We start from the raw sequence: 26,405 nt of genomic DNA, 5'->3' as shown, positions 1-26,405 counted from the left end.
AGTCTGAACATTTTCTCTTAACCTAAGCCTTAGCTACAAGCAGAGACAAGTACATTTTACAAAGTTAAATCAAGAAATAAGATTAAAACCAACAGACAAACACAGGTCCCAGGAGCACAAAGGGTACAAAGAACTAAGCCAAACACAAAGTGAGTTCTTAGTCTAGCCAGAAACTCAACAGGGATGTCCTGGCCCTGGGCTGCTCCATCCTTGGAAAAGCGCAGGGAATGACAGACAACCCAACGCACGAGGGCAGAAGACATGAACAGAACAGCCACATGCTGCACACACACAGATTCGATCTATGCCCTCGGCAGAATGTCACTCAGCCATCTTCCCGTTTGCTGCCAATAAATGCGGAAGCTTGTGGAATTATGCAAAGGTTTTAAGCTTTGAATAAAAGTACTTGGCAAGTGTAAAATATTAATTTAATCTGTAAAAAAAAAAAATTTTTTTTTTTTTAAATAGAAACAAAATGGTTAATAAAAAGGGCGGAGAGATAAAGTGGGAGAACAGAAGGCCTTCCTCAGGATAAATGGGTTGAGGAATCACTAAAGTTCTTAAATTACTTCGAGTCGAGTTTGAAGGAACCCTTGTCAAAGAAGGCAAAGTCCAGGGTAAGGCAGAAAAATTACTCCCAAATGTAAAGAAAACTTGAGTTTTTGCTTTACAACCACCTCAATGGAAGCAGGTGACTGCTTTCCCAGGACAGACAACCACCCAGTTAAACAGCTACAACGTGTGCTGATGACCCTAGGGCTTTGGGTACACCTCCACCACAGACCATGAAGTTTTGCCTTCATTTCCAGTGATCTATTGCCTGAACAACGTCAATTACCATTCTCTTGTAAGGGCTAAATCTTCCTGTCTTGTAATGGAGATGTTTTAATTGGTCAAATCTCCAGTCCTTCCAGCAAGGAAGAAAGAATTCAGAGGGGTCAAGTTATGCAGACAATGAATAAAATGACATTTTCACGGTTCTGGGGTTCCACTCACCATGCTGTGTGAAGAGATCACTGTGAATGATTTCAATCAAGCAATACAGCTTCTGAATGGTCAGCAAACCCAGGGGAACATTGAGGATGAATTCAGTAAACATTTTGCTATGAGAAAATACACAAGCGAATGAATTTAGGGATACACTCAAGCAGCAAAATTACCCAATGCTATTATAAGACAGTAACAAGACGTAAGGTCCTTAAATGCTCGTTATGCACCCCAGGCATATCGATCAATGCCCCTTATATAATATGGGCAAAATTTCATCCAACAAAATGTTTTAAAAATGATATTTTTCACTTCGCACACAGCAGAATGGTTATAATCCACAGGACACAACAGTAAGTATTGGTGAGGGTATACAGAAATTGGAACCTTTATATATTACTGTTATTTAGCACAAAATCAGGAATACAAAATAGTGCAGCTACTTTGGAAAAGAGTTTTGCATTTCCTCAAAATTTCATTCAACAACATGCAATATATTTACAATGTACTTAAACACAGTTCCCATAAGACCCAGCAATTCTGCTCGTAGGTATATACCCAAGAAAAATGAAAAAAAAAAAAAAATGTCCACACAAAAACTTGTATATGAATCATAGCAGCATTATTCTGAATATCCAAAATATGGAAACAATCCAAACGTCCATCGTGGGTATATCCATACAAGGCAGTATTATTCAGCCATAAAAATAATTAAGTATGTTATATGCAACAACATGGAACGAGCCTTGAAAACATTATGCTGAGTGAAAGAAACCAGTCACAAAAGTCACATATTGGATGATCCCATCCATTTCTATGAAACGCCCAAAAAAGGCAAGTCTTTGACACAGAATATAGATTAGCAGTTGTCCAGGGCTGGGGTGGGGGGGCAGGGAGAAATGTCTGGTAACAGGCACAAGGAAACTTACAGGGGTGATGAAAATGTTCTAAAATTAGATTATAGAGCTGGTGGCACAACTCCGTACATATACTAAAAACCATTGACTTGAACATGCTAAACAGGTATATAAATAATATCTCAAAAAAGCTATTTCTAAAATATTACTTTTGCAAATGGGCAATAAACCTATGAAGAGTTCCAGTTAGTATGCAAAGCAATGCAAACCGAAAATGACGAGATACTGCTTCACCAATCATATCGGCAAGAAGAAAACCAAACCCACTGACGTCGAGTCGATTTCAACTCACAGAGACCCTCTAGGACAGAGCAGAACTGCCCCACGAGGTTTCCAACGATCAGTTAAAAGAGCTGAGCTCTTAACCACTGTGCCACCAGGGCTCCACTGGTAAGGTTCCATAAAATGATAATTCTCAGTATTGAAAAAGATTGGGAAGACAGACATCAATATACACTGGTAGTACACTGGTTTGACCTTTTTGAAGTGCAATTTGATAACATTTACTAAAAGCCTCTTAAGAAAACGCATGGTCCAGCAACTCCACTTCTGTGTTTATCCTAAGGGTATAAATAATTTAATATTACTCACACTAATGATATTAATAATAACAATTATGCTGCAATAAATTTTATCCCAGCATATTTTATAAGAATAAAAACTGGACATGACCCTAATGCCCAGCAGTACAGCACAGTGGTTAGAAGCCGCTTTGTCTTCAAAGCCCAGGTTGGCATTGAAGCCCTGACTCTCTCAAGCTGAGTCACCGGGGACAAGTTATTTAGCATAGAGTGGGGTTAATAATAGAACCTATGTCATGGCATTGTTGTAAAGATTAACTGAATAGTATGTGGAAAGTGCTTTGTGGAAAGAGCTTTGTGTAAAGCCTATTTTGCGTGGAGAAAGCCCATAACAGATGTCAGTATCTCCTGCTGCTGCGTGAACAAACAATGGGCCAACAGAGGATGGAGCACCATGCAGGTGATTAAAAACTATGATGCAGAGGACCACTTCAAGGTGCAGGAAAACAAGATGCTGCATTTTTAAGCCTTAATGGAAAAACGACAAATACAACGTTGAATTTTATTGGTGGGGTATGTTGCCTGTGTGTGCGCACACACACGTGTGCATGCGCAAAGCAAACTAGAAGTCTCCAGATCCTTCTAGTTATTTTTGGGTGATGGCATTAAGCTTGACATTTGTTCTCTTCTGTGAGCTCTTCTGTTTTTTTTTTTTTTTGGAAACATAAACCAATTTTATAAATAGGAAAATGCACATCCGTGATTGTCAGTGGCATTTTCTTAACCCACAGAGACGGTCTCGTAGAGGGGCACACACGTGCATAATAAACGTTAAGAGTAGACTGGCACTCATGGCCAAGAGGCCCAAGTGCCAGTGGTAGAAACCCACTGCAGCCCACTAATGGGTGATGGATAAGCAGGTCTTGTGCCCAATAGAGGGGCAGACCCAGAGAATGGCCATCGTCCCCCTGCCTGCGGGTTCTCTACTTCTTCCTAGGCTCCTCCAGGTCCGAGGATCTCAGACAGGAGTGCATAGCACAGGCACAGGGAAAGCTCATTAAAACTGGTGTGGCCAGGTGCACCCCCAGCTTCCGAGCCAGGGGGTCTGCAGAGTAACCCCAGAATCTGCTTCCCAAGCTTGTTCCCAGGGACTGCTGAAGCTGCCGTTCCAGAACCACACATGGAGAACCATCTCCAGAGAGAAGGTGCCACAGGGACCCCGGTGAGCAGACACAGCCCTCGGATGATCAGTTTGGTTTTTCCCTTCCTCACTTACAGCCTGCTAATCTCTATTGCTCCTTGTCAGTGCCCTGAGAGCAGAAGATAAATATATCCCTGCATGATACTAAGTCCTCAGACACATCAAAGATGGGGTGATCCACAGCGGACAGTGTTTCCCCAAGAGCCCTCCACCCGCTGATGCCAGGTCACAAGTGACCTACGTAGGCATAAAGTGCAGGAGAGGTGATTGTTATTCACTGGGTTTAACCACCCAGAACAGATGGCTCGTTAGTAATATTTAGGAAGCCTTTTCTGGCTGGTAAAGGAGGTGCCATCCTCAGGAGGCAGTTTACTGTGTCAAATGTCAAATCAAGACCAAAACAAACAGCAGACGAGGGCTGTGGTCTTGGATGTCAGGGTCAAAAAAGCTGCACATCCCATTCCCACATGAGGGCACATGGCAGAAGACAGTAACATCCACAGGCGAAGCAACTAATGCTGGGTTCAGGCGGTGAGGTGCGGGAAGACTGGAGGTGAAAGAAGGACTGGGTTCCCACCTCGCTCCTCGGGCTGAAAGCCCACTGACCAGTTTCCCCACACCTGTTTTCTTTTACTCTTTCTCACAGGACAACTCCTGGGTCTTCTGCCTGAGGCTTACAGCCCCTTAGTCAGGAGCTGGTGAGGAGAAGCCCTGCATGTTGCAGAAGGGGGACGGGGACAAAAATGTGAAGGCTCCTACGTTAAGTTTTTCAGGTGTTCAAAACACAATCAAAAATCAACAACCATGTTTTAAAATTCAAATACCAAAATATGCAAAATGCCAAATTTGCATTATGTACCCACTAGGCTATGAACAATATCCTAAAGAAAACACTGTTGACTGATGCCTCCTTTTCGGTATAAAGTCATGATTATCACAGTGCCACAGGCATCTGCAGCAGCACGTCTTCCAGAATGATCGGAGGGCTGACATGTGCGTGCATTAGATAGAACCACACACCTGACATAAACCGAACGCGCAGGAAAGGAGGCCAAGCGCAGCCTGTGGGATGTGCTTGCCTCAGATGCCCCTTACCTGAGCTCTTTGGGATCAAATACCAACTTCACGTCATTGACAATCGTTGGCAAGTACTTCAGCGCTGCCCCCTACAAAACAAGAACAAAGAAGAAAGCTGGGCCTTATACAGGTTGGCTAATGTTAATACAAATTTACGGTTATAATGAACAGCCACAAACTCATCAAAAAGAGAAAGATCACTTCAGGAGGAGGGACCCATGGCTAAACATGATGAAAATCAGAAAGGGGAAAAAAGCCTATGATTCATAAACGATGGTGATTTGCCCTGTGGTTATCTTGACACATAACGTGAATGGAAGCCAACATTCCCGGTCTCCCAACAAAGTGCCTAGACCGTGCTGGGACCTTTCAGTCACTTCCTCCTGTCATCCTGGTAAAGCTACAGCAAATGAAGACCTGCCCTCTCAGGAGACTCCTCTTCCATTAGATTCATGGCAGCTGTACCTCCTGCAACAACTTAAAGGATCACCTTTGTTCCATTCCAAAAATGTCTTCCTACATTGCTATGTACCCCTTAATTGCAAATCATTTTCTTTTTTAGTAACTTTATCTTCTATCATTATATCTGTATCTTCTGGAAAACACAATTTCGAAAGGTGGAATCATAGTAACAGATCCTATTACATGCTAGGCGCTGTGCTAGAACCTCTGGATATTTTATCTTTGATTCTAACCGTCCTCCTATGGGCAGTTGGGAGTTAGCTGTTTTGGGAGAGGAAGCTGACAACAGAAACATTAATTACTTTGACCTTGATCACACAGCTAGTACTTGACAGAGCTAGAATTAAAATTTCAGTTCATTGTGAAGCCAGAGCCCGTGCCTTCAGTCATACCCTGCTGGGAAAAGTCCTGGATCTGAAGCATTCTGACCCTGGCTCTGCCCCTCTATCTCTGAAGAGCATCAACTTGTGGTGGGCTGGGCTCTGCTTCCTGAAGGAAACCAAATGCCTCAAGTGGCTTCCATAAAGCTCAAAATCAAAATGATAATAATAGGAAAACGCTTTGAACAATGGAAAATACTATAACTATTACAGAAGAAACATTCTAAAAGCCATTGCTTTCAGAAAGCCCCAAACCAAACCCACCGCCGTCCAGTTGATTCTGACTCACTGCGACCCTATAGGACAGAGTAGAACTGCTCCGCAGGGTTTCCTGTAATCTTTACGGAAGCAGACTACCACATCTTTCTCCTACAGAGCCACTGGTGCGTTTGAACTGCCGACCTTTCGGTTAAACACTGTGCCACCATATCTTCTCATGCAGAATATAAGAACTTTCAGAACTCAATAATAAGAAAACAACCCCCGTCAAAAAATGAGCAAAAGACTTGAACTGATATGTCATCAAATAAGATATACGGGTGGCAAATAAGCACTTGAGAAGACGCTCAGAATCATTAGTCACCAGGAAAATGCAAACTAAAACCACAATGAGATGCCACTACACACCTACTGCATAGTTGTTAGTTGCCATAAAGTCTATTCCAACTCACGGTGATCCCAGGTTAGGACTGCTAATAAGCAAAAACATAAAACAAAGAATAAAGGGGGAAAAAAGGCAAAACAGAACAAAATTAAAAAAAAAAAAACCTGATAATACCAAGTGCTGTTTGCATACATGATCAGTCTGAAGGCTAAAACAATTCAACAACTTTGGAAAAGAGTTTGCAGTTTCTTATAAAGTTAGACATATAATTTCTCTGTGACATAGCAACCCCCTCCGTATTTACCCAAGTGAAATGGAAACATTTGTTCACACAAAACGATGTACATGAATACCTCGAATGGGTTTATCTGTAATCACCAAAAAATGGAAACAACCCAAATGTCCTCAAGAGGTGAATGGATAAACAAGCTGTGGTGATCCATACCATGGGCTACAACTCATCAATAAAAACAAACCGTGAATATACTCAACAAAAGGGATTAAACTCAATATAATCTGGTAAGTAAAATAAAGCTTTCTCAAGAGGCTACACACTGTATGGGTCCATTTTCATAACATTTTGTGAAAAGCAAAAGTATAGAGATGGAGAACAGATGGTTAGTGGTCAGTAGCTGGCGGAGTTGGAGAAATCTGAAGGGCCAATGCAACTGCTCTATGTATCAGTTGAGAACTGTTCTATTTGTTGGTTCAGAACTGTCTATGTGTGGGTGCAAACTGTTTATATGTTGGGTGAGACCTGCTCTATATGTCGGGTGAGAAATGCTCTATATGTTGGGTGAGAACTGCCCTATCTGATGGTTGAGAACTGCTCTATATGTTATTTGAGAACCGTCTATATGTTGGTTGAGAACTGCTCTATATGGTGGATGAGAACTGTCTATATGTTGGGTGAGACCTGCTCTATATGTTGGTGGATAACTGCTCTATATGTTGGGTGAAAACTATCTATATGTTCATTGAGAACAGCTCTGTATGTTGGGTGAGAACTGTCTATATGTTGGTTGAGAACTGCTCTATATGTTGGGTGGGACCTGCTCTGTATGTTGGTTGAGAACTGCTCTATATGTTAGGTTAAAACTGTCTATATGTCCATTGAGAACTGCTCTGCATGTTGGCTGAGAGCTGTCCAAATGTTGGGTGAGAACTGCTCTATATGTTGAGTGAGAACTACTCTATAGGCTGGTTGAGAACTGCTCTATATGCTGGGTAAGAACTGCTTTATATGTTGGGTGAGAACTGTCTATATGTTGAGTGAGAACTGCTCTATATGTTGGGTGAGAACTGTCTATATGTTGGTTGAGAACTGCTCTATATGTTGGGTGAGAACTGTCTATATGTTGGGTGAGAACTGCTCTATGTTGGTTGAGAACTGTCTATATGTTGGGTGAGAACTGCTATATGTTGGGTGAGAACTCTATATGTTGGGTGAGAACTGCTATATGTTGGGTGAGAGCTGCTCCATATGTTGGGTGAGAACTCTACATGTTGGGTGAGAACTGCTATATGTTGGGTGAGAACTGTCTATATGTTGGGTGAGAACTGCTCTATATGCTGGGTAAGAACTGCTTTATATGTTGGGTGAGAACTGTCTATATGTTGAGTGAGAACTGCTGTATGTTAGGTGAGAATAGTCTTTCTGTTGGGTGAGAACTGCTCTATATGTTAGGTGAGAACTGCTCTACATGTTGGGTGAGAACTGTCTATATGTTGAGTAAGAACTGTCTATACGTCAGGTGAGAACTGCTCTATACGTCAGGTGAGAACTGCTCTATATGTTGGCTGAGCTGGTGATTACATGACTGCATGCATTTGTCAAAATGACAGAAGTGTCCAATAAGGAAAAGTGGGTTTTACTGTATGTAAATTATACCTTAATTTTAAAAAGGAATAAAAACGTCTGCCTGAGGGAATGCCAGCCCTGACTCCCAACTTTGGCACTTACAAGCTCAGTGGCCCGATTCAAGCCACTTCCACTTAGTTCAAGTCTCCTGTCTGCACAGTGTAAATCTCCTGTGCATCCAGAAACTTCCCCAGGTGCTCTCCTCTCTCTCCTCTACTGACACATTAAATCCTCATGACAACCTCATGAGGGAGCTTTATTATGATCCCCTTTTACAGATGAGAAAGTGGAGACACAGAAGAGGAAGTATTTGCCCAGATTCTCTAGACTAGGACTTGGAGCTAAGGTTGAACCTAGCCCAGTCAGAACACCTACAAAGCTAGCTGTGTGAAACCACCACACTCCCCAGAAACCACAGCCCTTCATAGTCAATATGATAACAGGTAAGCCCCTTTTACCATTTCAATCTCCACTACAAAGTTATCACTGTTGTTTTTTCCCAGGTATTGCTACGGCTGCTAACGAAAGGGTCGGCAGTTCAAGTCCACCAGGCGCTTCTTGGAAACTCTACGGGGCAGTTCTACTCTGTCTTATAGGGTCGCTATAAGTCAGAATCGACTCGACGGCACTGAGTTTTTTTGGGGTAATCCTATCTTTTAGTGTCAGCCAGAGAAAGGGATTGCAATGTATCTGCTTTGAGATGCAACTTTTAAAAAGAGCATTAGGTAGAAATAATTTCACCGTTTTCAAATGTTCTGCTTCGACTACCTCAGAGTGGCTTTGAAAGACTAAAAAATATTTATTCTTACATTTAATAATAAGCATCTGCCAGGCTGCCTGCTCGGGCTCTTTAAGTGTCTCCTTTAGTTCGTGAGCATCCAGAATGTAAGGGACAGATTGGCTTTGTGCATTTTATCCTGGATCGTTTGCTGGTAGAACTTTAAAAACACCATTTCCCAAGGACGAAGCAGACAGTGACAAACATGACCCACATTTTATGGCCCGCCTTCATCTCACTTCCCTCGGGCCACCTTTCTTAACTAAGACAGGTAAGAGCTGGAGCAGAGCTGGGCTCCCAAAGGCTGCCCCCTGACAAGGGTGGACACAAGCTTACGGCCCCCAGGAAGTCACAGTGATATCCATGGAGAGAAGGTTGTACCCACTGAGGCAGGGATACCAGTGATGGCAAAATGCTGGTTCACAGAGAATTCTGCTTATTGGAAGTATAGGCTTTATGTTTTACAGTAAATGGGGTTTAGAGAGAGCAGAGATGAAGCACAAATCTGACATCAGTCCTAGGTAACGTGACAAATGGACAGCACTAATGGAATGTGGGATATGCCCAAGAGACAGACCTGAGTTTGAAAGGGGGTTGGGGGGTCTCTACTCCACCCCACCCAGGGCTATGAGGAGGTGTTCTACCCAAGAACAGTCAACACAAGAATGTCTATGATTTCCTTGATTTTAGCTTTGTTTGGCAGCTGTTTGTCAAGTCATAAGTGAACTGATCAAATGAAGGTTTGGTTTTTAAGCCACTTACTTCTTCACGTTTGATTTCAAACCTCGCTAAATTAACCCATCGGCAGCCTAAGGCCCGGCATGCGGTTTTCTCTGAACTTGGTCAAGTTTTCATCTGTCCACCTGAGGGTGGAGGTCTAATTCTAGATGTACCCGGGCCTCAGGGCAGCTGACATACGTGCACTGACACACAGACAGGAGGGGAACATGGACCTGAGTCCCACGCAGGCTCACGCACACCAAGGCTCTGGGGAAAAAGTCCAAATCACCACCAAATGCAGTCGGGCTCCTCATCAAACCCTGGTGGAAAGGCAACAAGCCACAGGAAGATATCAGAAACAAAATCAGAGAAAATCATGGCCAGCGGTAAAGCCATTTCTATTTATATTAAATAACAGGCAAGAGGCTGAGCGTCCTTCTTAAAATTGGGTTCTTATTTTAATATCTGTGCAATCAAGAACACACAGTATTCAGTAACCGTAACTCTCAGGAAAGAGAGCAAGGTCAGAACTGAAGCAAACAGACAGGAAAGAAACTGAAACCAAAGTTTTAAGGGGAAAAAAATGAAGCACATAAAAGGATTATGAAAATGGCAAAGAATGCTAAAAGTTTTCTAATTGCTGAAATAGCTCAGGTTCAAAAAAATTAAATAATTTTTATACTCTAAGCAAACTTAATTGTTGATGCATCTCATGAGAACGCCAACTTAATCCAAACTGTAAAACAAAACAAAAAAATGTATTCTCTCCTTAGTATTGGTTTAATGTTGTAAGCATCTCTCTGGCTAAAAATATTACTAGTGATGATGATTAATAGATACTATTTTAGGGTAAAGTTCAGGCTCCATTATTCGGTATAATTATTTTAATTAAATCCATTAGCATAACTTTATATAAGATTAGAAGAGCTATCGGTGGTGATACAAAATAAGTTTTTCTTGAATAATGTATGAAGCAATTATTAATTTACATATTTCTCGAGAAGACGCATATTAAACTGATTCCATTTGGAGGTTTTGAGCTAAAATATATATGGTCCACAAATTCTCCTTTCAGACCTAAGGGTTACATCTTTGGAAGATTTGGGGCATAGTCAAACTGCCTCGGAGGAACGATCCTAAAGCAGGAAAGTGTCATAAGACCAGTTGTACCAATGGGTGCTCTTGGAACCAACTGGTCGCTTTCACAGGGACTTGATGGCTGGGCATGACTGCTTGACACAGCTAAAGAAGAGACTCTCACAGCTCTCTGGAGAGATTCAAGGATGTGTGGTTGCAAGCTGCCTGTTGTACATGTTGAACAAATCAGAACAAAAAGAAAGATGAGGACAACAATTGTTCCCATTCATTAGCTCCTATTACATACAGATTCCCTATATCTTGAATAACTAAAATCTAAAAATACCTCTTCTCTTTGTAATCAAGTTTCCTTTAAGCAGGCTCGAGTCTTTAAAACAGCATTCTTCATTTCTACTCCCAACCCTTTGGTTCATCCAGTCCCAACTGACAACTTAGCCTTTGGGGGATATCATTCCTATGAGTATCTGCATGTTTAACGAGCATAAAGCACATACAAAAAAACTGACCAAAAAACACAACTCACTAAGATTGCCCCATACTTAAAAAACTCAATTTGTTATGCCTTCCTTAGAGAATATCAACAAAGGGTCTCACCGTATTTCTCAAGGGGAAGGGTGTTATCCTCATTGTACAGGATTACTTTTAGCATCCCTGGCTCCTGCTTATTAAATGCCAGAGATAACCCCCAAACACACACACACACGCACAGTCACTATGACAACCAAACAATACCCCACACATTCCCAAACAACCCCTTGTTGAAAACCACCAGATTAGACAAGGGCTACCCAACCTGTGAAATGAGTCTCCAATGCACAGAGAAATCAAAGTCCTCACCCCTTGGGATGGCCTGGTAAGACCAGGATCACTGGATCCAACTCTCTGGTCCACTCTGACCATGAGAGCCATCCTACATGTTGATTACCAATTTCCATGTGTCCCAGGATATGAAAACAGCTGAGAATCACTGGGCGATTTATAGCTCCTGCTCTTCTCTCTCATATAAGCCAAAAAACCAAGCCCGTTACAACTGAGTTGATTCTGACTCATGACGACCCCGTGTGTTGCTCAGTAGAACTGCTCTATAGGGTTCTCTTGGCTATAATCTCTACCAAAGCCAATAGCCAGGCCTTTCCTCCGTGATGCTTCCGGGTGAGTTCAAACCACCAAACTTTAGTGTTGGTGTTGTTAGGTGCCATCGAGTCGATTCCAACTCATAGCAACCCTATAGGACAGAGGAGAACTGCCCCATGAGGTTTCCAAGGAGCAGCTGGCGGATTTGAACTGGCAACCTTTTGGTTAGCAGCCAAGCTCTTAACCACTGCTCAACCAGGGCTCCTTAGGTCAGTACTCAGGTGCAAACCGTTCAAACCACTTAGGGACCTGAAACTCATTGCCATTGGGTTGATTCCAACTCATGGCAACCCCATGTGTTACAGAGCAGAACTGCTCCATAAGGTCTTCTTGGCTGTAATCCTTATGGAAGCAGATTGCCAGTTGGGTGGGTTTGAACCTCCAACCTTTTGGTTAGTAGTTCAGCACCACAAACCGTTTGCGCCATCCAGGGACCTTCTCTCTCATAGCCTTCTAGAAAAGTGGTAAGAATCACCTTCGAGTGAGCAATCCGAGGCCTGCACCATTCACCCCTCTGGCCCTGATGTCTGGCACACACGGGTCAGGGTAGAAGCCGCCATGACTCAGGGAGTGAGGGCAGAGCTACAACGACTCAGCAGACCACAGACGCCTGGCAGAATTTTGCAATAAAAGTACAAGGTGAGAGAAAGGGGCAAATGGTCTGCGGTGCCGAACTACTAACCACAGCACATCTGAGAATGAGCCCTCTTCTTTGGAGCTGCTGTGTTCCCCTGAACCTCCTAAAATCCATTTGCCAAGAATTAAGTCATGCTAAATAGGGGCATTACCATAATCTAAGCAAGAACAAATGTGAATTAAATTACTGGACTTTTTTTTTTTTAACTTCATCCCGGCACAGTTGTGTGGCTGAGAGGCCTGGGGAAGGGGAACGATGCTGTGAAAAGGCCTCTGTCACCTCCAAATTGGTGAAAATTGGTTACCTGTCTAGACAGCTCCCAGGAGGCAAGGCCTGACTTCCAAATGATGGAGATTTTCCAGAAAACACTTGAAATTCAGAAGCTGACAGACAGGAAAATAGGCTGGTTCAAAAGCATCTTAAGGGCCTGAACTGTAGTGAAGTGGTTTTGAAAACGGCAAGAAGATCACACACCACACTCGTGTTTTATTCACGGAGCCTATGAAGGACTGAGCAGGGTGGAGAAGGGGACTCTCTCTGCAGGCGATGGAGGAGAGTGGAAACCTACAGGTGACCCTCCAAACCTTCCAGGCCACCCAGCCACTCCCAACCCCACCAACCCTCGGACAACCCGTCAGAGAGGACACCCAAGAGTGTGGGACTCCCAACTAGGAGAAATTGTCTGTTGTTGGGTGCTGTTGAGTCAATTCTGACTCATAGCAACCCCATGAGACAGAGCAGAACAACACCATAGGGTTTCCAAGACTGTAATCTTTACAGAAGCAGACTGCCACATCTTTCTCCCGTGGAGCAGCTGGTAGGTTTAAACCACCGACCTTTGGTTAGCAGCCAAGCGCTTAACCACTGCGCCACCAGGGCAAGGCCTCTGGGTAGAGCAAACAGTATAAGCAAAGAGGTGCTGTCCATCTCTCTCCCTCCCCCATTCCCCACCGCATACAAAAGGCACCTCTTCACAACAGGGGCTCTCCAACTCCCCGTACTGAAAACTAGGTTTTGCTTTTTTTTTTTCTCTAATCTGTCACTGTCAAATATCTTTGTAATATACAATAGAAATGAATTTCTAGAAATTTCAAAAAAAAACTGGCTGGCATAGCAGTGTCAAATTCCAGTGAAAGTTTCTGATCATTTGTCTTTGTCTCACCATGGAAGGGCATTAGCAGTTCACGGGCAGGCACGGGTCCAGGGACCACCCTGCTTTGCGTGTTGCTGCCCTAAAGGACAGCTGGTCCCAGGCTCATATAGACACACACACGTGCACATACAAGTGTATATGTGCACACGAGCGCACACACACACACACACACACGCACACATGCAGGCTGAGGCCTGGGAGGTGGGGGCATTCAAGGGGTAGGGACACATTGCCCAAGCCTGACAGAGCAAGTATGCTACCTTTCCAGAATCCAATCCTGGCACCCCCTCCCCCTCATCCAACACGTCCCCCCAAATCCAGTACCTCCTTCCCTACTCAGTACCCCACCAAGCACCCCCCATCCAACACCTTCCCCCCATACCCAGCACCTCTGTCCCCACTCAGCAACCCCTCCACAGCTCCTCAGCATTACAGCTGTGGCCACTCCCAAGTTTATGGGCTCCCCAGCGCTGCTCAGTAGAACTTTATGGGAGGATTTAAATATTCTGTAGCTGCTCTGTCCAACACAGTAGCCACTAAGCACATGCAGTGAGTGAGCACTTGAAATAAGGTTAGTGACTGAGGAAGGGAAATCTAAATTTATTTGATTTGAATGAATTTCAATTTATACAGGACAGTGCAGGCCTTTCTTCTGGTTGGTAGTTGTCCTGGGAGTAGATTCTGACTTGAGGTGATCCCACCTGTGCAAAGTAGGACTGTTCCAGAGGTTTTCAGGGCTGTGAACTTTCAGGAGATCACCAGGCTCTTCTGAGGCACCTCTGGGTGCGTCTGATCTGCTGATCTTTTGGCTAGTGGTCGAGCACTAAACCACTGCACCACCCAGACAGTCTAGATGACACAGGGTTACTCCGTTCTTTTTATAGCCTGAATTCACCCTTGCACCCTCAGTTTTAAATTCTCTCAGTTTCTCCCAGAGGATGAATCTTTTGAGAATTAAACAGGAGTGACCAGGTAGGGCGCCAAGCACACAGCCAGCGCTTATTCACCTCTTTGAACGCATGCTCCATGTCTTCTTTGGCACCTGGCTCTTCCACACACTGTAGATTCTACAATTTAGTAGGTTCTAAATAAATACTTATATCGGAATCGACTCGACGGCACTGGGTTGGGTTAAATAAATACTGGTTTTATTTCTTTGCTTAGGAAGTCTGTATTTTGACACAGTGAGCTCCAGAAAAAGCATATATCTAGTGCAATTTCTCAAATCTCAAGACCAATTTACCATCCCGTTACTCCCCTCTCTCCTGCTCAGGGACAAATACAGCAGGAGCTCTGATTCCTTGGCCCTGAATCCCAACAAGGACCCTAGGTACTTGGAAACACAAAAGACCACCCTATATTTGTACTCCAGGAAAGGTTAAAATAGGGAAAAAAAAAAAAGGGGGAAGTTTTCCAGACCAGCCTTCCTAACACAAGGAGGAAGGGTACACAGATCACACAGTAAAAACAATGTCCTGTCCCTGTAAGATGATACTTCTCATTGCAGGCGTCATAAGGTGCTTTTTATTATGACTCTCAGCTACCATCGATCATTAACGCCTTCCCAAATGTGACTTGTCCACACAATGGTTTCCAGCAGTGACAGACAAACACCTTGGAAACATCACAGCACCTCAAACCGTCTTTAAAATGAGGCATGAAACGAGCCACCTTAATAGTGAGTTCCAAGGTCACTGCCTAGAACCAGCCACCATCAATGCCATGGTTTTAATTAAGTAGGACATACCATAATCCACAAGGTAGAAATCCAGGGAAACCAGAGATGAGAGCCATCCCAACGCCCCAAACTCTGGCTATGGTACAAAAATGCCACCCTCACTCCCAATCCCAAAGCAAGCCCATACTTTTCTGTGATTGTTTTAAACAATCTTCCAATTTGTGTCTCAACAAACATTTGCTGTATACGTCAGGGGCTTTAAAACATGACCACCCAAATTAGTAACTTTTAAAAAATGTATTCAGAGATGTAGGAGGGTGAATTTTTATAAATGTTGCCAAAAGAGAAAGAAATGCTGAGCATTAGAGAATGAAAAACGTTTCTGTAGGGCAGTCTCTTTCCCTCACAAGGATGAGCTGGCCGGGAAGATGAATTATCGCCATTCACAGATAGCAGCCCCAGGATGCCGTCTTCACTGGAGATGAGGACACCAAGCCCTCTGCTCACAAGGTCTCTTCTTCACCATCTTTTACAGAGACCAGAGGCAAGGTGGGATTGCTCAGGAATGGGGGAGCTAAGAAGAGAAGCGTCCCCAGGAAACAGCTCCAACAAACATGGAGGGAGCAGGCACAGAAAATGAGAAACCAACACAATACACTGAAAAAGACAACAAATAAAAACCAACGTAACTATTGCTAGGCCTAGTTGTTAGATCAAGCACTAATTTAAAAGAGTTGCTGTGTAGCTATTTTGTAGAAGAGATTATCCTGGATAATCAGGGTGGGCCTGATCCAATCAGTTGAAAGGCCTTATAACAGAACTGAGGCTTTCCAAACTCCTTGCCCGAACACTTAATTGTGCTCACGAGGAATCTGCACATAGACCGAGAGGCAACGGTTCAAACAGATCAAGGGGATACATCGTGGTTTAAGGTCAAAAGAGGTGTGCATCAGCCTTCTATTTTTTCACCATATTTATTCAATTTGCATGCTGAGCAAATAACAGAAGAAGCTGGACTATATAAAGAAGACCAGGCATCAGGATTGGAGGAAGACTCATTAAAAATCTGAGATATGCAAATAACACAGCTTTGCTTGCTGAAAGTGAAGAGAACTTCAAGCACTCACTATGATGATCAAAGATTACAACCTTCAGTATGGGTTACAACTCAACGTAAAGAAAACAAAAATCCTCATAATTGGACCAATAAGCAACATCATGATATACAGAGAAAAGACTGAAGCTGTCACAGATTTCATTTTACTTGGATTCGTAATCAATGTCCATGGAAGCAGCACTCAAAAAATCAGATGACGTATTGCATTAATCAAATCTACTGCAAAAGACCTCTTTAAAGTGTGAAAAAAAAAAAACCAAAGATGTCACTTTGAGGACTAAGGTGCACCAGACCCAACCCATGGTGTTTTAATCACTTCATATGTATGCAAAAGCTGGACAATGAATAAGGAAGACCGAAGAATTGATGCCTTTGAATTACGGTGTTGGCAAAGAATGTTGAATATACCACGGACTGACAGGAGTGCACAAACTGGTCTTGGGAGATACAGCCAGAATGCTCCTTGGAAGCAAGGATGGCGAGACTTTGTCTCACATACTTTGGACAACTTATCGAGAGGGACCGGTCTCTGGAGAAGAACATAATGCTTGGTAAAGTAGACAGTCATCAAAAAAGAGGAAGATCCTCAACAAGATGGACTGACACAGTGGCTACAACAATGGACGGAGGACCAGTGTTTTGTTCTACTCTACACAAGGTCGCTATGAGTCGGAACCGATTCGATGGCCCCTAACAACAGTAGGAAGTACAAACTGGAGTGGTTCCACACCAACCTGATCACATTCCTGCACCTTTTGGAGGCCAGTACGACCCACCATAAGCTTCTCTTATCATATCCACTCTTACCCGTCGAGCCACATGGAACTGCCTTTTGCACCTATGTGTAAGGTTACAATGAATGTGAGACAATCTCCAAAGGTCCCAGTGAGAGAAATTCAAGTTTTGGGCGTCTCAAATAAATATGCTTTTATGGGTATACATAAAAGTCAAGAATCTACTTATGGAATTTGATAAATGTAACTATGCATTCATATTTAACATCACATATACATATATAGTACATATATTTAATGTATGTAGAATAGTATATAAATATAGTCTATCATTTTGGAAATATTTTGCCAGTTTGCATAAAATATTCTGCCAAGTTGGACACTATCGTAAAAACTAAATTCCTCGCAGAAACTCATTAGAAAGATGTGGCAAATTACTATCTTGTTGCAGTAATAACTGACGTTCAGTTCTTGCTGGGACGGAACAGGAAGAATAAGTGAGGTCTTGCCTCCCCGTCCCAGGAAGCAGCCTTGCTTGGTCAGAGTGCTGCATCCCCAGGGCCATTCACGGCATTTGTGTTTTTCCATTTCATCCAACACCTTGAAGACAGCCCCAACCCAGGTTCTGCTTCACACGGAGGCCCGTCTAGCAAGGAGGCCTTCTACAATATGGCTGAGATTCAATTTCTTGGCATGCTGCTAAGTGAGGGGCTTTGAGCCAGAATTCTTTGCTGAACAACAACAAGAAGGTAGGAGTTAATTAAAATGAGGTTACTGAGAGGCCTCTTGAAGAGAGAATTAAAATGAGGTTATCGAGAGGCCTCTTGAACCTACATACGGTGGAAACCAGGCACATAATTAACTAAAAATGGCTTTATATATTGTCTTCCTAATTGCCAACCAACAATTACTCATAAATTATGAAACGCCAACAGTATGGCCAGGATAGTACGGGATGAAGGATTTAAAAGGAAAAAAAAAAAAAAACTCACTGCCATTGAGTCAATTTCGACTCATAGCAACTCTACAGGACAGAGCAGAACTACCTCAAAGGGTTTCCAAGGAGCGGCTGGTGGATTTGAGCTGCTGACCTTTCTTAGCAGCCAAAAGATTAACCACTACAGCACCAGGGCCCTGGAGGTAACAATAACGCTTTTTAGTCATCGAATGGCACAACAACATGGACTAATGAGATTTAGAAAGATTTAGACCCATTAATAATACTTCTTTTGTAAGTGTGATATAGCAAAAGAGGGCCAAGTATATGTTTTTAGACTATAATAAAGTCACCATTACATTTATGACAAGCATGGGTCACGTAATATTGGGGCTGGAGAACTGTCTAGTAATGTTGATCCTGGCTTAATAAAGCATAGCAGAATTGTTGCCTATATTTTCCCTCCTGGTTCATAACACAATAAACCAAAAAAAAAAAAAAAAAAAAACTTCTAAAGTTTTGAAAAACTTCTTGGAGATTTTAAGTAACTTTTAATGGGTTTCTTTTTTCCTTCTCTGTATCACAGGAATTTGTTTCCAAGATGAAGAAATCACCTTAGCAGAAACGGAGCATACAACTCCCTTTCATTTAGCCTTTGATATGAGTAAACGGGGAAATCATTTATAATCACATCCATATGAAGAATTCAAATTACCTCACTCTGTCTTATTATCTATCAACAGGAGGCATGCTTCCTCACACTATGAATTTCAGTTAGCATGTTTTTTATATGATTAAGACATATCTGAAGGACCAAAGCCAAATCCATTGCCCTTGAGTTGATGACAACTCACGGCAGCCCTGGAGGACAGGGTAGAAAGGTCCCATAGGGCTTCCAAGGCTGTCAATCTTTATGGAAGCGAACTGCCATGTCTTTCTCTCGCAGAGTGGCTAGTAGGTTCGAACCAATGACCTTTCGGTTATAAGCAAGCACTTAACCACTGTGCCACCAGGGTTCCTTACATAGCCAAACCCAAAACCAAACCAAACCCACTGCCGTAGAGTTGATTCCAACTCATAGTGACCCTATAGCCAAAGGGTTCCCCAAATCAGAGCAGCCAGGTCAGGTGCGATTTGGAACTGAGAGGGGGCAAGGAGAGGTGAGAATCCCAGTGCCGAGTCGCGTACATTCGGGAAGCAGACCTCCAGGAACCAAGCCACTAACCAGCATGTACTTGTCCTGGAAGTGAAGGCACCTGAATGCCAGCAGCAGGAGCATTTTCAGAGCAAGATTCGAATCCCCAGGTCATTTCTTAATTTGTCCATCAGGTGTTGGTGCCCATGGTACGCCAGGCAAACGCTCAGCGTCCAAGAGCTACAGTCAGAGAAGATGATGCAAATGGCAATCGTGGCCACATGTCCTCTCTGTGGTTTAACAGAAAGGGGGCGTCTTTGCAGAGGCCTCTGGGGGGCCTGGAGAGCAGTGGGGGGGGGGGGGCATTAGACACTGGTAAACCAGGGGGCTGCTGCCCGGGTTTTGAAGGCTGACCAGGAGTTCCCCTGGGAGAGATAAGGGGAGCAGCCTTCCAGAGAGGGAGCTGCGTGTGCATGCAGGGCTGCTCCTGTCTGCTCCTTACGGACACAGGGCTTCTGCACTGATCCTGGCACTGCCACACTCCCTTTCTGCCTGGCGTTTACAGCAACCTGCAGAGCTTGGTGGATTAAGGCATGCATGTCCACGGGGAGTGGGGAGCGGGCATCTGGTGAAAACGGACAGCAGGACTGGTCTTTAAAGGAAGAGTCACGGCACCTTAAATTGCTATGCCATCAATTTGCTTGAGGCTTATTCAGCTCTTACTGAAAAAGCCAACTCAGGGGCAGAGGAAGCAGCCCCAGTGGCGTGCAGCATGTGGACATAAGCAGGGGGCAGAGGAGAGGCCGGGGAAGAATAAGGCTGAGGAGCTCAGAGCCGGCTGGGAGGAGCATTGCATGGCACGCAGGTACAGAGGCCCCAGGGCACTTCCCTCCTGCCATACCATCACTGTCACTTCTCCTCCCAGTTAAGCCTCCACCTGCCTCCCGAATCAACTGCAGCCCAGACAGGGCAGGACAGAAAGCAGTTCCCAGAGCCACCAAGGACTTCAACTACACGTCCCCAATTAACTGAAGTAGGAGCAGAAAACCTGAGAGAGGCAGGCTGTCTTTCCTGGGTGCAGAAATAGTTCCCGCTGAGAACACCCCTTCCTGTACTACAAGTAACCTTGTTTGGCCTGAGGGGTCGGCAGTCCTCAGAGATGGGAGAAAAAGTACAACTAACACAAAGGAAAAGGCGCAGCCACAGGACGGATCCCAGGGAAGCCGAGACCAAGAGAGGGGGCTCTCATTCACTCTTCAGGCCCACTGCTTTCCTGCATAGGGCCATTCTATAAAAGTCCCAGGGTGCTGGCCTAAACCCAAAATTCCCAAATCCACTGCCATTGAGTCAATTCCCACTCAGAATGACCCTACAGGACAGAGTAAAACAGCCCCACAGGGTTTCCAAGAAGGGGCTACTGGGTTTGAACTGCTGACCTTTTGGTTAGCAGGTAAGCTTTTAGCCACTGCACCACCGGGGCTCCTTGCCTATTCTAGATGTTTCATATAGGAACCCTGGTGGTGCAATGGTTAAGCACTCAGCTCCTCACCGAGAGGCTGGTGATTCGAACCTACCTAGTGGCTCTGCAGGATAAAGATCTGGCAATCTGCTCCTGTAAAGATTACAACCTAAAAACCCTCTGGTGCAGTTCTCTGTCACGCAGGGTCGCTATGAGTTGTGAGTGACCCAACAGCACCTAACAACACAATGCTTCAAACGGCATTTTTAAATGTGGACTATACCTCAATGTAACTGACTTTAAAAGGAACTCATGATGAACCACGATTCTGGTTGTCCTCAGCAGATCGTAAAACTGAAGGCTGCCTAACACTCTGAATCAGGAAATGGGGCATTTGTCCCCCAGTCTTGGAGTGAGGCCAGGAGGCTTGTGGCAAGTGAGGCTGCTGTGGCTTGAGGGATAGCAACCAAAGCTACTTCCACATGACAGTACAGGGCCCAGAGGAAGAGATGAAGACAGGGCAGAGCCAGTAAACACAGAGACACTTTGAGTTTGACTTGATGTGGGGGAGCACACAGTGAACAGCCACATTCTCAGACCGGAGGGCCAAAGAAATGGCCCACAGTGTGAGGGACACTGTCTGCTCCCGAAGACAGTAAGTCTCAAACAAGCGAACAAGCCCCACACTCAGGGCACAAAAAACCCACTGTTGTCAAGTTGATTCCAACTCATAGCGACCCTATAGGACAGAGTAGAACTGCCCCAAATAGTTTCCAAGGCTGTAAATCCTTCTGGAAGCAGACCGCCACATCTTCCTCCTGAGGAGTGGCTGGTGAGTTTGAATCGCCTATCTTTATGGTTCACGGTTAAGCGCTTTAACCGCTATGCCACCAGGGCTCAGGGTACACACAAGTGCAAATCAATAAGCAAGAACTGTCAGCCACAGACAGCAACACTGCCAGCAAACACTTCTTCCAAGACGGTGAACGGCAGCTGACAGCTAAATGTCTAATAAAGTCATTATGCCTCTTAATAAAAGGAAAAATAAGTGCGTGGTTTTGAATTCTCTGAAAGTAGTATTTATTTCACCAAAACACAGCACCCTAGGGTTCAGGAGCACTTCAAATAGAGGTGACATATTTAATTCATAGAGATAGCAAACCTCATTTAACTACCTTGGAGGATCACAAAGGTCGCGACTGAGATCACACCAGACTTTAAAGAGGTTATGAAAACAATTACAGAAACCAGGAAAGCAAGAGCAGGGAGAGGGAAATTGCAGGCTGGCTACCTCTACCCCAGCTCGTGACAAATAAAAGACTAAAAGTATCACTTAAAAAATATTAAATTACTGAGTAGGGAAGTCCAAATTCAAACACAGAATACATAAAGGAATTTATAATAGCCTAGCATTAAAGAAGGGTGCCCTGGTGGTACAGTCGTTAAGTGCTCGGCTGCTCACCAAAAGGTTGAGGGTTCAAACCCTCCCCATGGCTCTGCGGGAGAAAGACCTGGTGATCTGCTTCTAGATTACAGCCTAGAAAATCCTATGGGGCAGTTCTATTCTGTCACATGAGGTCCCTATGAATCAGAATCAACTCGATGGCTCCTAACAACAACAACAAGCATAGACGATAGGCTGGTAGAGGCCCACTCAGTCTAAACCATGATACACTATTTTTTGTACACATTTAGGGCTTGGTATTTCAAATCCCAGCAGGGTCACCCAGGGTGGGCAAGTTTCAGTGGAGCTTTTAGGCTAAGACAGAAAGGCCTGGCGATCAACTTCCAAAAATTAGCCAATGAAAACCCTGTGGATCACAACAGAATAACGTCCAACTCACTTGCTTGGGCCACATCCTCAAGAGGGATCAATCGCTGATGGGGACATCATGTTTTGTGAAGCAGGGTACCAACAAGGGTGAGGGAGACACTCAGTGAGATAGACTGGCACAACAGCTGCAATGATGGACTTGAACATGCCAGTGATCGTGAGAATGATACAGGACCAAGCAACATGTCATTCTGTTGTACATAAGGTCACCATGACCCGTGGCTGATTTAATGGCAGCTATTTTTTTTATCTATCTGCCTGCCTGTCGGCCTCCCTGCTTGCCTGCCTTTCTTTTTATCTGTCTGTCTGTCTAGCTGCCTATTTGTCTGCCTGCCTGCCTCCCTATCATCCATCCGTCCGTCCGTCCGTCCGTCCGTCCGTCCATCCATCCATCCATCCAATCTGTCTGTCTCTCTGTCTATTATCTATCTATCTAGCTAGCTAGCTAGCTAGCTAGCTATCTTCTCAAGAAAGAATGTATATGTTCAGCTGTGGGAAATGTCATAAGCCAGAAAAAAAAAAATTTTTTTTTTTTTTCTGAAGCCAGGGGTGCCAGAAAAAAACCAGAACACCCCGACTAGGCTATCTCAACAACACCAGATATAGCTGCAGTGAAGGATATCTCAGGAAGGTTGAATATTAAATTATAATACAAAAGCAAACATCAATCAAAACCCAGGAGTTGTAGGGGGAGGGAGTGAAAAGTCTGAATTAAGAATGATAAATTTTCAAAAGATGAAATGCTATTACTTTCAAGTTTTCTAAGGAAATTAACAACCCATCTTAGCAAGATACTGGCAAGAAGTCAGAATTTCTGAGCCAGAGAGGGACAGAGTTCATCAGCTCTAAACTCCTTGGTAGGGGACCTGGTAGAAAGAAGGACTAGTATATTCTGCAGTGCCTGAAAAGACTGTACTCTCTTAGGAAGTATAAACATGTCATCAATGACTTAATCCTGCTCGTGATACGTATTTGTCTAGTAAACTCTGATTTTCATAGTGGAAAGAGGTGAGTGACAACCCAGGTACTACATTAATTATCTCAAATTATGAATAAGTGGAGTGTGAATGAGACTTTGCAAACGATGAACTTAACACAGTGTCAAAAGAATAAGCTAGAGAGAAGACTTTAAATATCACACACTAACTTGCTAATTTGGGTAGCCAGGATTAGTTTCAAACCCAAAGACGCAGCCCTTATAAAAGATTGACTGCTGCATGACATACTCAATAGATTTCTTTCAAAAATCCATCTCTACACACACTTAAAAAAATTACTTTGCAGTGCAAGCAAATGGTGCCATTTTGTCCTTCTGAGCACATGCAAGGATTCCTTTGATGTTCGCTGTCTGTTTTAAAGAGGTGGCCGTTTAGTTTCTAGAAAGAAGATAAAAGCAGGCAAAACTAGTAGGCAACCTCAGAACACAGTCCAAATCTTTTTCTTTATTTTGTGAAAGAGAACAAGGATATCCAGTGGAGTGAAAAATTTCCATCTGAAGGCACAAGAGCTACTGAGGCAGCTGGGACACATGAGGCCCAGATTCCAGAGAAGAGGGAAGAGAAGAGCTTTGTGTGGGGCCTGGTGATGGAACGGTATCTCAGTGGAGAGGTGCGTTGTATGAGCACGAACATTTGTCCACACTGAACGGTACACTTCACGCCTGTGCGTCTCGCTGCAAATACATCATCCAGCAATTTAACGTTCCTGAGGGTAATTTATAAATACTCAGCTTTTTGATAAAGACATTATTAACCAAAAAAAAGTTAAGTGCATAATTGCTCCAAATAAAACAGAAAGATTGTCATATTGGGTTAAAAAAATATTCTGTAAAAAGATGAAGAAGATATTCCACTCAGACACTAACCAAGAGGAGGCTGGTACAGCCTGAGCAGTATCAAAAGAAGCAGACTGTAAGGGAAGAATCATAAGTGGAGATGTAGAAGGTGCTTCGTAATGATAAAGGGGTCTGTCCACTGAAGGGATCATAATTATAAATCGCTGTCGTCGTTGTTGTTGTTGTTAGGTGCCGACAAGTCGGGTCCGACTCATAGCGACCCCATGTACCACAGAACGAAACACTGCCTGGTCCTGTGCCATCCTTACAATCATTGATATGCCTGAGCTCACCACTGCAGCCACTGTGTCAATCCATCTCACTGAGGTCTTCCTCTTTTCTGCTGACCCTGTACTTTACCAAGCATGATGTCCTTCTCCAGGGACTGACCCCTCCTAACAACAAGTCCAAAGAATGTAAGATGCAGTCTCGCCATCCTTGCTTCTGAGCATTACGGCTGTACTTCTTCCAAGAAAGATTTATTCGTTCTCCTGGCAATCCATGGTATATTCAATAGTCTTCGCCAACACCACAATTCAGAGGTATCAATTCTTTTTCGGTTTTCCTTATTCATTGTCCAGTTTTCACGTGCATATGATTAAAAAAAAAAAAAAAAAACCCCGTTGACTGAAAATACCATGGCTTGGGTCAGGCACACCTTAGTCTTCAAGGTGACATCTTTGCTTTTCAACACTTTAAAGAGGTCCTTTGCAGCAGATTTGCCCAATTCAACGTGTCTTTGGAAACCCTGGTGGCGTAGTGGTTAAATGCTATGGCTGCTAACCAAAAGGTCAGCAGTTCCAATCCACCAGGCACTCCTTGGAAACTCTATGGGGCAGTTCTACTCTGTCCTATAGGGTCGCTGTCAGTCGGAATTGACTCAATGGCACTGGGTTTGGTTTTTTTGGTTTAATGTGTCTTTGGATTTCTTGACTGCTGCTTCCATGGCTGTTGATGGTGGATCCAAGTAAAATGAAATCCTTGACAACTTGAATCTTTTCTCCATTTATCATGATGTGGCTTATTGGTCCAGTCGTGAGGGTTTTTGTTTTTTTATGACTGAAGGCTATGGTCTTTGATCTTCATCAGTAAGTGTTTCAAGTCCTCTTCAATTTCAGCAAGCAAGGTTCTGTCATCTGCATAATGCAGGTTGTTAATGAGTCTTCCTCCAATCCTGATGCCCCATTCTTCTTTGTATAGTCCAGCTTCTTGGATTATTTGCTCAGCACACAGATCGAATAGGTATGGTGAAAGAATACAACCCTGACGCACACCTTTCCTGACTTTAAACCACTCAGTATCATCTTGTTCTGTCCAAACAACTGCCTCTTGATCTATGTACAGGTTCCTCATGAGCACAATTAAGTGTTCTGGAATTCCTAGTCTTTGAAATGTTATCCACAATTTGTTATGATCCACACAGTCAAATGCCTTTGCATAGTCAATAAAACACAGGTAAACATCCTTCTGCTATTCTCTGATTTCAGCCAGGATCCATCTGACATCAGCAGTGATATCCCTGGTTCCATGTCCTCTTCTGAATCCGGCCTGAATATCTGTCAGCTCCCTGTTGATATCCTGCTGTAGCTGCTTTTGAATGGTCTTCAGCAAAATTTTACTTGTGTGTGATATTAATGATATTGTTTGATAATATCCGCGTTCGGTTCAATCACCTTTCTTGGGAATATGCATAAACATGGATCTCTTCCAGTCAGTTGGCCAGGTAGCTGTCTTAATAAAGTAGCTGTCTTAATAAATCACTATGCCCCCAATAATACCCATACCGGTTACTGTTGAGTGGATTCTGACTCATAGCGACCCTACAGGGCAAAGCAGAACTGCTCCATAGGGTTTCAAAGGCTGTCATCTTTACGGAAGCAGATTGCTACATCTTTCTCCTGCTGGCCAGCTAGCTGGTGTGCTTGAACCACCAACATTTCAGTTAGCAGCCAAGTGCTTAGCCACTGCCCCACCAGAGCCCTCAATAATATAGCATCCACGTATTTTCTGGATGAGGTATTTGAGAGGAAAGGACCGGATCTCAAGTCTCCTGATCCGTTGCTCTCTCACCCTGCCATGAGGGAGACTCTGTGACCCAGAGAGCTTGGTGTCTTATGGATAGAATTGTGTCCCCTAAAAAGATATGA

At 43.7% G+C, this 26,405-nt stretch overlaps 1 protein-coding gene across 2 annotated transcripts in view; it reads right to left on the bottom strand.

Moving 5' to 3' along the window:
• Nucleotides 1-26,405, bottom strand: part of DOCK1 (dedicator of cytokinesis 1) — a 540,104-nt gene that overhangs the window by 362,649 nt on the left and 151,050 nt on the right. For both annotated transcript variants that reach the window (XM_049855211.1, XM_049855210.1), the window contains exons 24-25: nt 4,722-4,792; nt 997-1,103 (exon numbers count right to left, since the gene is read on the bottom strand). In XM_049855211.1, coding sequence (XP_049711168.1) covers nt 997-1,103; nt 4,722-4,792 — 178 coding nt within the window. The remainder of the gene's footprint in view (nt 1-996; nt 1,104-4,721; nt 4,793-26,405) is intronic.

This window comes from Elephas maximus, chromosome 16 (genome assembly GCF_024166365.1).
Source record: "Elephas maximus indicus isolate mEleMax1 chromosome 16, mEleMax1 primary haplotype, whole genome shotgun sequence".
In the NCBI taxonomy this organism is placed as follows: Eukaryota; Metazoa; Chordata; class Mammalia; order Proboscidea; family Elephantidae; genus Elephas; species Elephas maximus.
Note: the sequence above shows the minus strand (reverse complement) of the source record. Positions and strands in the feature narration are given on the sequence as shown.